The 13,614-nt window shown below is 38.9% G+C and overlaps 1 protein-coding gene across 3 annotated transcripts in view; it reads right to left on the reverse strand.

Annotated features, from left to right (window-relative positions):
• The window catches only part of LOC111045593 (ubiquitin carboxyl-terminal hydrolase 10-B), a 38,141-nt gene that overhangs the window by 20,786 nt on the left and 3,741 nt on the right, over positions 1 to 13,614 (reverse strand). For 2 of the 3 annotated variants that reach the window (XM_039429812.1, XM_039429810.1), the window contains exons 3-4: positions 10,397 to 10,578; positions 5,939 to 6,139 (exon numbers count right to left, since the gene is read on the reverse strand). In XM_039429812.1, coding sequence (XP_039285746.1) covers positions 5,939 to 6,139; positions 10,397 to 10,578 — 383 coding nt within the window. The remainder of the gene's footprint in view (positions 1 to 5,938; positions 6,140 to 10,396; positions 10,579 to 13,614) is intronic. The other variant, XM_039429811.1, reaches the window with a different exon arrangement.

The raw sequence follows: 13,614 nt of genomic DNA on the forward strand, positions 1-13,614 counted from the left end.
GAATTATACAGGACGTTTCAAACTGTTCTTCGGGGTTACGAAAATTCATTAAAAAAAACTATTCCACTCACAATAATGAAACAAGTACTGTACTAAAGAGCAATTCAAACAGTTTTTTCCGTGTAGACAGAAGTTACGAAAATTCATTAAAAAAACTATTCCACTCACAATAATGAAACAAGTACTGTACGAAAGAGCAATTCAAACAGTTTTTCCGTGTAGACAGAAGAGAAAATAGCTGACACCAAATGGCAGTTCTTTATTTAAGAAACGACAGTAAGCAGCATGGCGGTGTCACAAAGTGAATTTTTGTGACGGATGGAGAGCCGTCGTCTAGTGTATAATTTAGCAAATTTATTCTGTTTTAGAATTAGAATAGGATCGACTGCCGGATATATTTTGTTAGATTTGTAGTTGAGTATATGCATTATCACCATCGTCGCCAATCCCTATGAATTAGCAGCATCCGTATCATCAGAACGATAAGCGGCTACCGAGTCGGGTTGGTATCGTTCTTCATGAAATTTCTGGAATAGAAATATTGTTTACCGGCCTGAATTAGTGTAGCAATTACTATCATTGTCATCATTTGCTGCACCCTTAACATCAGGAGCAGCTGAATCAAACCCTGTCACATGACCAGTGGCGTGATCGTCTTTTCAGACTCTCATTGGTCAGGAAGCTCTTTTCCCCCGGCCTCCTAATTTTCAGCGACCCGGTGCAGCTTCAAGAAGACCTGGTGAAGGCAGTTGTTCGGTGAACGGGTTCGTGTACGGCTGCGTTCCGAGCGGCGCTCCTAATAGTGGTGTACTATAGGGTTAATATTCTATTCTGTGTTTTAGTGAATGGAATATTGTATGTCGAATTGCCGACTGTATTTGAAGATAGAACTTCCTGGGGGATTTTCTTTCTTGTTGATTATTTTTCCTGAATTCGTATCACTGGGGGTGAACGAGTTATCCTTGGTTTTGAAACCTGTAAGGGATCTCAAGGTTGTGCTTCAAATAGTTGAGTGGGATATTTAGCTAGGCTCTTATAGCGGATTATTTTTGAGTACTTAATTTATAAGTCTCGACTCTGTCGCTTCACGACGTTTTTAATTAACTTATAATACGGGAAGTGGGAATCGGTTCGCTATTCTCCGTATCAGTGTCCACGTCATTTCAGGTAATTGTATGTCAGGACTGGTAGTCCGTATATTTTTCCTTCTCTGTAGTAAGGTGGCCTTTAGTTTAAAGAGTAATTTTTCTCCATTGAGTTTTTATTCTTGTAGGGAAATCCCTGTCCTTTTTAAGAATAGTTTTTCTCAATTAATTTTTATTCTTGTGGGAAAATCCCTGTTCCTTTTGAGAAAAGTTTTCTCGATTAATTTTTATCCTTGTAGAGAGATTATTATCATTTATGGTAAATTTTCCTTGCTTAGTTTTCATACTATAGAGTGGCCCTGTATTTTAAATTCGCTTAGCAGTTTCTGACTTGCTGTAATTCCAAGTAGGAAAATTCCAATCATTTCCTAGAGAACTCAGGTACAGCTTGAGTTCGTCCTTGTCGAAGTTTCTAGACTGCGACGTCCATTCTCTTTCTCTCTCTTCACTTTCCCTATTCTAAAATCCTTCTAGCTCTCAGGTACAGCTTGAGGACTTCCTCGCCGAAGTTTCTAGACTGCGGCATCCTTTCTCTTTCTTTCTCTTAATTCTTCCTGTGTTAAAATCCTTCCTGATCTCAGTTCCAGATTCGAGATCGTCCTAGTCGCGGGTTTTCAGACCCGCGAATCCTTTCTAAAATTCTTAGAAACCTGTCTTCTTTAATAGCAAATATTATTTGCTGGTTTTCCCTGTGGAAAATTCACGAATTTTCCCGTGATCTCAGTTGCAAATTAGAGATCGAACTTGTGGTAGTCCTTAGACTGGCAATTACTTGGAAAAGTCTATTGAAATCTTTACCTGAATTAGGAGTCTCTGACTCGATATTTTCCTTGTGGAAAATCCTGGAAAAATCCTTTCCTACCCTGACAACGACAGACTGTTGTCTTCCCGATATTATTCTACAGACTGTGTCTGTGAAAAATCTTTTCTATCCTCTCATAATAGTCGACATACTGACTATTAATTTAAAAGCGTTTCGGACGATTGAGAGTGATTCCCATACCCTTAAGGGCAGTCACAGATTGGCCCTTAATAACCGGCGCGCAGTCATCAGATTAGCGCGGAAATCCTGTTTAGCAGTTTCAGAATTGCTGAAAATCCTTTCGCAGCTGCAGGCTCGCGATTCAGAAATCCTACACCTAAAACCTTATCCTCTAAGCTTTAATTACCACATAATTGAAATTGATATACTGTATTTAGCTAGCAGGTCCAGCTTGCTGAGAGCTAGAGCGCAATTCTCAGATTGCGGATTATTGAGCAGATATTTATTTGCTGTAGAGAATAATAATCTTATTATTGATTCTCTGTTCCCTATACCCTATACCGTATACCTCATACCCTGCACCCTATTCTCTATAGCTTACACCCTATACCGTGCCCTATTTAACTACATCTTAAATACTACTAATAACTCCATAGTTCCGTCATACCTTTACCCCATAGCTCTCACCTTAAACCCCATAGAAAAACCACATCCCGGGCTTGCAGGTACAGCTTGCTCGCCGTCAATTCGCAGTTGGTTCAGATTGCGTACTACCTTTATAAATAGAATTATTGGTAGGGATCTGATAGTCAGATCCGTCTCCTTGTATAGGGTTATCTTAATCTCCCTTAACACCCACCCTGTATTCCAAAGGCCGAGGGCCGAATCGGCCAGCAACGGCACGGGCAAACACTCTTCCCCTGAAAGTAAAAATCTCGCGAAAGAAGCAGAGGGTAAAGAATCAGGATAGAGGGAGAAGTGTAGGTCCGGTATCTCCACCTGTCAGTACGGCTACTGACCCCGACCCATATCCGACTGTAGCTAGTCCGCGTTGTAGCAATACTTCGCAATTATTAGGAAACCTAGAGGGTGGAATAGGTCATGCTAATAAAACTGGCGCCCAACGTGGGGCTAAGACGTCTGGCGCCCAAGAAAATCGCGAAGAGGGTTTAGGTGAATCCCAATCCGCGATGAGTGTACACGGAGAAGAGACTACTCATCAGGATGATGAAGTCGTACAGGCGGTCCGCCGGGAGGACCTCGCGGAACGCGAAGCCGACCCCAGAGTGTCGTGGGTGTATCGGCTGAATAAGGAGGAAGCGGTCGGCTACCTAGAGAGTCTCGGCCTGTCGGCAGCGGGGACTGTGAAGGAGCTGAGGAGGAGGATGGTCGAGCACCTTCGATCCCGGACCGCTGCTGCCTTTCAACCAGGTACAGAGCCGGCACTGTCCCGCTCTTCAGGCACGTATAGTCAGGGAGAAGTCTGCGACAAGGTAAGAAGTTGGAATTTACATTTTGATGGTGTATCGGATGCTCCCAGTTTCATTGAGAGGCTCGCGGAACTCCAGGGCGCATATGGGATCTCTGGGGAGCAATCTCTTATAGCCTTGCCGGAGCTGATGGAGGGAGGGGCCCTACTTTGGATGCGGAATCGTCGCTCCCAGTGGAGGACGTGGGCTGATTTTGTAGAGGCATTTAAACTCCGTTATTATCCCCATTCTTATAGTAACGACCTTGAGAGTCAGATCATTGCAAGGAAGCAGAGGGAGGGCGAACCGGCTGATGAGTATGCCGAAGCCTTGCTTACCTTGATGAGACGGTTAGGTAGTTATGAGGGGGATAGGATGCTTCAAAGATTGTATTTAAATTTATTACCACGGTATAAATTATATGTTTGTAGTGTAGGGGTTAAAAATGTAGATGAGTTGTTGGATGTAACTAGAGAGTATGAGGCGATTCGTGCTGAAGAGAGAAACGGGAGGTTATCTCTGAAAAGCACGAAAAGTGAAGAACAAAAACGGAGTGATTTTCAGTCTAAAGCCGCACCGAAAACGCGAGAAAATAGGGTAGGAGAAATCCAAGAGACTAAGTGTTGGAATTGTAATAGAATAGGGCATTGGAAGTCGAGTTGTCCCGAAATTTCTAGTTGTCAAAAGTGTAGAGAAATTTTTGATTATTGTAAATGTGTCTCACAAACCAATAAGATATCAGGAATCGCTGTAGTGAAGTCATCACATGTTTTAAGTACGAGGTCAAAGTTGGAGGATGAGCGCATTTTTATTGATGTAGAAATTGCAGGGCAAAAATTTATTGCACTATTAGATATGGGAGTAGAGGTATCCTGTATTAGTGGAAAAGCTCTTAAAGTGTTAGAGCAAGTAGGGTGTGTTAGAAAAGAAAAGTGTAGTCACCATTAAGTATTAACTAATGAGAAGTATAATGATTTTTCCACAAAAATTATAACTAATTTAAAAGTAGAAAATATTTTAGTTTCATTTCAACCGGTAGTTGTAGAGGGGCTTTCCCACGATGTGTCATTGGGTATGTCGTTTATGAAACAGCATAATATGAGTATTCAAATGCGTGATAGAATTGTAGAGTGGGAACCTAGTATAGTAGATAATGGAGTAACAGGTAGCTTAAAGCGTGAAGGGATGTCTAAGTCTTGTATCTCAAAAGTTGCTACAGTAGCTAGCGAGAGACGGGAGAGTGAGAGTGATGGAGATGGGATTTATGTCCATGTGGGAGTAGGTGGAATGGATCTCAATGCTTTAATTGATACGACGACAGATAAAACATTTATCTCTTCTGAAGTAGCCAACCGTCTTGGAGTAGAAGGGGAGCCCATATTACCGGTTATCGTTTATGGGAAAAATTATAATTGGAAGGTATCTATCACACCTAATATAAATTCGCGAATGGTTTTAGGGTTGAAAAATCTCCGTGATATGAGAGCTGTAATAGAGTTACAGCCTCATGGTATTCGCTTAAGGAGTAGGGATGATGAGGGAAAATTATCAGTTGTCTCCGGGATGGAGAAGGTAGATAAATCCCCTGTAAGAAAACTTGAAAAGTTTTCACCTATCTCTGTAGAAGCTCCGGTAAGCGGGAAAAAAGTGAAACTCCATAAAAGAGTTGAATCTATTAAACTTTATACCTGTCCTAAAAATATAGAGAAGCAGGGGAATGCTTTAAATATTAAGAATAGGCAGGACAAGGTTGTGGTACGGGATGTACTGTCACGGTTTTCTCATATAGAGGAGGGCGAGTTGAATAGAGTTAACTCAGGTTGTAGTGTAGCTCAATAACTGGAGATCAACCATGACTTCAACCTTCTATTGAAAGTCACAAGGGGCTGGCTTCTTATTTCGTTAGGTAGCATATTAAAAAACATAATACCAGATGAGGGAAAGCTTCTACTTGTTCGCTCCAATCTGACTCTTGACTGGAATATATTCTGGTTTCTCCTTGTTACATGACCATGAATTTCATTAGCTAAAGTGAATATATATATATATATATATATATATATATATATATATATATATATATATATATATATAGATTGAAGACTGTCATCACTTTCAACCGGATGAACAGTGGCTTACAATGATCAATCCTTCCAGCCCTCACCACAACCCTAACCGTTCGCTTCTGCAGCAACAGGACCCTATCCACATTGGTCGCATGTCCCCATAGGATTGTTCCATGTTACGGCGTGATTGGCAAGAGCTAGACTTTTGTGTTGACGTATGCCGTGTCACCAAAGGAGCACACATTGAACTTTTATAGGTGTTAAAAAAAACTGTTTGAATCCCTGCATCTGTACTTATTGCTTGTCTTAGGAGGCGACTAAAAAGGGCCCACTTTCCAAAGCCCTTACTCCTACCCTCCCTTTAATTATAAAATAGAATGAAAATAAGACGCAGTGATATATCACATACAACATTTGAACGTCGTTAGAGTTGCATCGGATCGGACATACGGTCCACAAACTGACATACAATAATTGCTCGCTTTATCGACTTGCCTGATCATCGATGACAGGAGACGTGACATAGGCGGCGGCGGGCGAAAAGGGGCCGCAAATGATGGGCGCCTGTGGGTAGAAAGGGGTGTGCGGCGGGTTCCAGATGACATGGGGCATCATGCCACCTCCACTGGCCCCGCCCCCCTCGCCGCTGTTGTCACGCCCCTTCTTCGGCCGACGACCGGGCGGCGTTTGCGGCTGCTAAAAATTTATCAAAATTAATCAACCTATCATCTTAGAATACCAAACTAAATATACAAAATAAGCACAGCATAGTAATAGTGCAACTTCTAATAAATACAGAGTGGTGCAGAGGAAACGCACGTTTTTCGAACGGCTAGTACTCAGCGACGGGAGGGGTGATTTTCAGGAGGCAGAAAAGGGCTCTGAGAATAATCTTCAACCTTAGTGCCCGAGCATCCTGAGAGAGAGTATATTAACTAACTTTGCCAGCCATGTACTTTCTGGAGATCATCATGTACGTTAGTGAAAATTGGAGGGCATTCTCATCCGTTGCACTTGATCATTCCTACAATACGAGGAGTGGTGGCTCGATCCTCGGTTACCCGGCACATAGACTAACACTTCTGGAGAAAGGCCCACACTATTGCGCAACAAAAATAATAAATAGACTCCCCCATAATTTAAAAAAAAATCCAACTTTTCAAAGATGACCGGAAGTTCTGTTAAAAAATGGCCATACACAATGGATGAATGTGTGGATGTCTTGAGGGAAGAATATAACATATCATAGAATTATTACAAAATAGAAATTTCCTTTAAATCAACTGAAATTAATCGATTTCTTCCAGGGGGTGCTCTAGAGGCAATGTTTTTTCTTTGACGTCTCCTCATTGCACTATTGTATTTTCTGTGTTTATTATTGATTGTGACGATTCAATGTTGCGAAGCTTGTCTTTAATATGCAACTACTTGTATAAATGAAATTTGATGATTGATTGATTTATTGGCCTAGAACAATGTTGGCAGACGGTTCAACATTTCAGTCGCTATAGAGCGTTGAAACTTACATCGTGTGTTCGCTGTCGAGCAGTTTTTTTCAAGAAACAATGAATCTGTAGTCACATTGCAAAGTCTTTTCCTTCAATATTTTAAAGTTGGGCGTCGAGGTGCAATGCCGATTGAAATACTGTACTCTGATGACTTGCAGCGTTTAGAAGTACTGGTTCTGTGATGAAAAAGAAACCACCTGGTCTTCCCCGTTCAGTTCATACTCCGGAAAATGTAGACCGAGTCAGTGTTGTCTAGTACTGAGACCATGACCCATATGAATAAAACCAGAGCAAATGCTCATGAGCAAAAGCATGGAGCATAAGGTTTTGCTCATGAGCAAAAGGTAGAAGCAAAGCATTTGCTCATTTTTATATGAATAAGCTTTACCTTATACTCTTACCTTATGCTCCTGAACTCTGGAGCAAATGCTCACGTATTTTAAAGATTTTTCATCAGCTGATTCGCTTTTGTAGCCTTACTTTGTTTTTATGGCTCACGGAAGCGCTAAATATGCAAGTAGGGTGCACCGATTGTGTTTGCGTCGTCTGCTCTGTTTTCTATTTATGAATAGAGTTTTAGGTTAGTTGAGTTTAGAATTTTGAAATAATAGCTTGAAAAAAAGTCATCTCTATAATAATCTTCAGCATATTCTTATATCAATAGCCTTCTTATAATCGTCTACACTCCTATTTTCTTAAATGCCTATTTCCTATTTTGTGATGGCTATCTTTATATAGTTCTATCTTTTGTATTTATTCTTTTGTAGGAATAATGGTGATATATATCATGGTTGAATCTAAAACGAGTTTTATAGTTCTCAACTATTGGTTGTGATCGTATCTGGTATAGTTTCCTCTTCCTCATACAAATTAGTTGAGCCATTTTACTATGAGCAAAAGGTGATAAGCTGCTCTAGACTAGACCCACCTTTTTTGAAGCATTTGCTTCAAAAGTTGAGCAAAACTCTAGTTTATTCATACAATTTTGAGCAAAAGCTTTTACTTTTGAGCAAATGCTCAAACTATTTTTTGATGAGCATGAGCAAAAGGTTTTGCTCACGTTTATTCATAGAAAATGAAGCAAATGCTCAATATTTTAGAAGTATAAGCAAATGCTCAACTTTATTCATATGGTCTCATGTCTCTAGTCTCTAGTCTATCGTCTAGAGGTGCGTACAGACAAAAGGTGCGTAGCAGATATACGCTCCGCGAACATGATCAATTCACTTTTAAACAGCTGATTATATATGTATTTTTACAGAAACGGTAAGATACAGATATAAAAAGCTTGGCATCAGCTGATTAAAAGTGAATTGCTCATGTTCGCGGCGCGTAAATCTGTACGCACCTTTACGCTCTGCTCCGCAATCGAACGTCACTCGAGCAGATCATAATAATTATCATCAATTTATTATATAGACATAATGTATTATTAGGCCACCCAGCAATCCCCTGGTCAGAATATTTTATTTAGTTTTTGTCACCTTATCAGCTGGATTGAACGTTTCACATTTGTGAAACTCTAAAATATTGACTAAAAAAAGGACGTGGCACTGTGATTAAAGATTCATTGTTTCTAAAAAAAAATTGCTCGACAGCGAACACACGATGTTGTACGTTCAACGCTCCATAGCGACTGAAATGACAAAGTATGGGCCGTCTGCCAACAATTGTTCCAGGTCAATACCCCCTCCCGTCAGTGGGTAATAGCGGTTCGAAAAACATGCGTTTCCTCTCATCTCTATTGAAATTAGAAGAAAGTTGAGTTTTCATTATAATGGATTCACTGTGAACAGTCAGTATACCTTACATCAGTAACATCAGTGATTCCCATTGATGACAATTAAAAACAAATCAAAACTTCGTATCAACATGGAGAAAATACAGCATAAGAAGATATGCCATGGTATAGGGCATTTATGTTCCAAGCTTCACTGTTAACTCAAGCCGATAGTCCTTTTGTGAAGTCCATGTTATAATGGCAGTGGAGAAAGATAGGAGACCAACGTTGCCTTCTGTAGACGGTAGCTGATACAGGTTTATTGATGTAATATTAACTGTTCATTCTCGTTTAAAATAATCAATTATATTTTATATTAAGCAAAAATATTATATTTTTCAATAATTACATAATATAATTAAAATAAAATATTTTGTTAATTATTAATTCTACATTGTTGAGAGCCGATCTGGCAACAGAGCAAAGTGACAAAGAGATAGCGCTATCCGCTTTGTTGAATGATGGACAAGGATAGCAGTACCATTGCTGATCTAACACTGCCATTATAACGTGGACCTCACTATAGCAGTCATATTTTTACCAGGAAGATGGCGGACCTGCCGAAAGATCTCGTTGTCACAGTGAGTGATTAATTCATTTATTGTAAAAAATATCTAATACTAGCCGTCTGGCTCGCTTCGCTCGCCATATCCGTCTAGCCAGGGGGCTCCGCCCCCTGGTCCCCTGGCTGAGAAAAATGCTGATTTTGGGCGTATCTTTGATGAAATATTAGTCACCTATCACAAAATTTTAAGACGCTAGCTAAACCTCTGTACCAAATTTGAAAATGTTCTGTCTATTACTTGATGAAATAACTGAGAAAACGCGAAAAAACGCTAATTTTGGGTGTATCTTAGGCGTTATTTCAAACTCCAACACAACATTATTACTTCCTAGCTTAGCTGTACTAAATTTGAACAATTCCTGTTCATTTGTTCTCGCTAAATCTGAGAAAAAGCAAAAAAAAACGCTTGAAAAACGCTAATTTTGGGCGTATCTTTGACGTTGTACAAATTCCTTCTAACAAAACATTATTACACCCTAGCAAAGCTTCTGTACTAAATTTAAAAATTTTCTGTTCATTTGTTCTCGATAAAGCTGAGAAAACGCTAAAAAACGCTGGAAAAACGCAGATTTTGGGCGTATCTTTGGAATTTTTTTCAAATCCGTCCTTAGTGCGCCTCTAAAGGGCCAACTGAACATACCTACCAAATTTGAACGTTTTTGGACGCTTTTATATATATATAGATTTTCTGTAATTGATGTAGTAGTTTTAGTTTTTTTTTTTAATAAACATCTATTTGAATCGCTAACCGCAGAAAGGAAACATGTCCAACTTTTTCAAAAAATGTTTTTTTCCCAATAAATCAACTATTTAATGTAAGATACATCGTTTACTGTAGAAAGGAAACATGTCCAACAGAAAGCATTGTAATGGCGACGTTTTGAATATATCGTTTACTGCAGGTTTAGGTTTTATCAAGTTTTTTGTCTCTCCTGTAAAATTATGAAAACTTGACATGTTGCCTTTCTGCGGTTAGCGATTCATTTATTTATTTCAATTTCTACACCAAATAATCAATCTGATGATTGATGATTAATCATTACACAATACCAATCATCAATCATTACACTACACCAACACGCATTGTGTAAAAAACTCACATAGGCAGCATACTGTGCAGGGGGCGGTGGCGGGAAAGGCTGAGTGTTGACAAACACCCCCGCCTGAGGGTTGAGCTGCACCACAGGCCTCACTGGGGGCGGCAACACGGCAGCTGGGGGCGGTTGATACACGGCTGCTGCCTCATCCACTGCTAAAGTGGCGCCTCCGTTCATTTGCACGGCTGCCAACAGAAACATCTATTATAATAAGAGAGAGTAGGGTTGTGTTTGTTCGCATCAAAACATGTCAACTTGTGGATTGCATACCGGAAAAAAGGGAATCATTTAGATAATTATTATTAAACGAAATCCCAATTAAATGCTGTAAATCACCCTGAAGACTTCTGCTCCTACAAATATTGACAACTGGGTAAACAGCTAGATGGAAATTCGATGAGCGCTACTATACAAAAATTATTTGTCAGCCCGGGAATCGAACCCAGTACCTCCTGATTGCCGGTCAGGAATGCTTACCCTTACACCAAACTGACAATCTCTGGATAGCAGCGCTCATTTCATACAAAGCCATAGCGGCCAGCCAGTCTACAGATGGAAATAAATTGGAAGTTGCATTTGTTCAAATGCTAATTAATGAATAATTATTATTAAACGAAATCCCAATTAAATGCTGTAAATCACCCCGAAGACTTCTACTACTGCAAATATTGACAACTGGGTAAACAGCTGGATGGAAATGCTAATCATTTAGATCTCCAAATTTTGCACATAGATTATAATATCTCCAAATTTTGCACATAGATTATAATATAATATCAATCTCGTGCACCTCGAAGCCCAAATTTCAATTTTCTTTTTAGATTTTTCAGAATTAATATTCAAATTTCATTTATGGGACATGAATACATAACATATTTTAATAATTATAGAACTATAATCTAGAGACACTACCTCTTCGAAACAGATAGTTAAAATTGGTAACTAAATTAATAACCAGTAACAAATTAGTTCTAATTATATTTCAATATTATAACTAATTAATAACTTCAAGATTCCACAAGGTCAAGTTTTCAGTTTGTCAAGTTCTAAAATGAACCCTTGCGGAGAACGGGTTACCTGCTAGTAATTATTATAATTATTAACGTTCATCTGCACCGCTATCATCAAAACACATTACATTCATTGAACAACAACTCAGATTTAATGGATGTTTAATAATGAAGGTTTCTGCACCTACAAATTCGATATTGATAACAGTAATAACAGCTGGATGGAAAATATATTACGAAATTAAACCAAACTACAACATACCATAGACAAAGACCTTAAAGAGATAAGGTCTTTGACCATAGAGAAAAAATCTGGTGTGGCGCACTCAACAACTTTCCTTGCCGTTATGGAAATTGATCACCTGATCACTGACGCTAGTGTTCACGCGCATCTCAAGTCTTCTATTCTAAGATTTGAGCCAGTTGGTGACAGGACAATAACGCTGGAGACACACGAGGTCTGCTATCTCTTCATAGTGAATGATTCAATAGAATCAAAAATAATTTATTTGCAATTGAATAATCACATTTTCTCGAATTTCGAGATCATTTTCAAATTTAGGTGAAAATGTTACTGGACATTTATTGTAGAGATTTTTATGCTCAATCTTTTACACTTGTTTAAACTGTATCTGAAACCTGATAATTGAGAATCTAAAATCAAACTTTGCATAGATGAGGCGGAGCTCCTGAAATTTTTACAGATATAGGAATTAATATATAATTATAATTAAATTAATATATAATTTTTACAGATATTGTTGCAGTTGATAGAGCTTATCAATGACTATTTCAGGTATGAATTTGATCAAAATCGTTGGAGCCGTTTTCGAGAAAAACGCGAAAACCCCTGTTTTTGACATTTTCGCCATTTTAGCCGCCATCTTGGATTGCATTTGATCGAAATTGTTCGTGTCGGATCCTTATATTGTAAGGACCTTTCCTTATATTGTAAGGAAAAACAAAATCTAGAAAGTGCTAATGAAACATATTACTTTCCATGCCCTATTACCATAGGCAAGGAAAGTATTGCTTTCCGAAAAAAATTAAGGTACACCAATTTCTAAATTTCTATACATTTCAAGGTCCCCTGAGTCCAAAAAAGCGGTTTTTGGGTATTGGTCTGTATGTGTGTGTGCGTCTGTGTACACGATATCTCATCTCCCAATTAACGGAATGACTTCAAATTGGAACTTGAGGTCCTTACAATATAAGGATCAGACACGAACAATTTCGATCAAATGCAATCCAAGATGGCGGCTAAAATGGCGAAAATGTCAAAAACAGGGGTTTTCGCGATTTTCTCGAAAACGGCTCCAACGATTTTGATCAAATTCATACCTGAAATAGTCATTGATAAGCTCTATCAACTGCAACAAGTCCTATATTTGTAAAAATTTCAGGAGCTCCGACCTATCTATGCCAAGTTTGATTTTAGATTCCCAATTTTCAGGTTTCAGATACGATTTGAACAAAAAAATCTGAGTGGAAAAGATTGTGCATGAAAATCTCTACAATTAATATTTAGTAAAATTTTCAGCTAAAACTGAAAATAAGCTCGAAATTCGAGAAAATGTGATTATTCAATTGCAAACTGTTGGCAACTTTTGATTCTATTAAATGATTCACTATGAAGAGATAGCAGACCTCGTATTTCTCCAGCGTTATTGTCCTGTCACCAGCTGGCTCAGATCTTTGTTGATAAAATTAGACTTGGAATGCGCGTGAACACTAGCGTCAGGTGATCAATTCTCATAACGGCAAGGAAAGTTGTGTGAGTGCACCACAACATATTTTTTGACTTGCATTTAGCTGCTAACACTGGACGCAACCAGCAACTGCTAGCGTTCAATTTGAATGTTCCTATTGCTCTTTTCATATTTCTTTTCTCATCTGCACGCTTGGTCATACATAACCATACGTTCACTTGCACATATACCCCTCCAATGTGATAATACCCTACCATTAATAATTTTTTAATCAGTTTAGAATTATGTCAATGCAGTAGACAAAACGCCCATCATGAGCACTGGATGTTTAGATTTCTAGTTACCTGATCAAATTGTGTTGTTAAATTCAAACGAATAAAGACCAAGCCACACTAGGTGTTTTTCAGTCAGCACGACAGGACAGGAAACTCACTCGATACACCAACCCAATCAGCCAATCGGAGATAACTGAAAATCCAAACCTTCAGCTCCCCTGGTGGGT

Source organism: Nilaparvata lugens, chromosome 5 (genome assembly GCF_014356525.2).
Source record: "Nilaparvata lugens isolate BPH chromosome 5, ASM1435652v1, whole genome shotgun sequence".
NCBI lineage: Eukaryota > Metazoa > Arthropoda > Insecta > Hemiptera > Delphacidae > Nilaparvata > Nilaparvata lugens.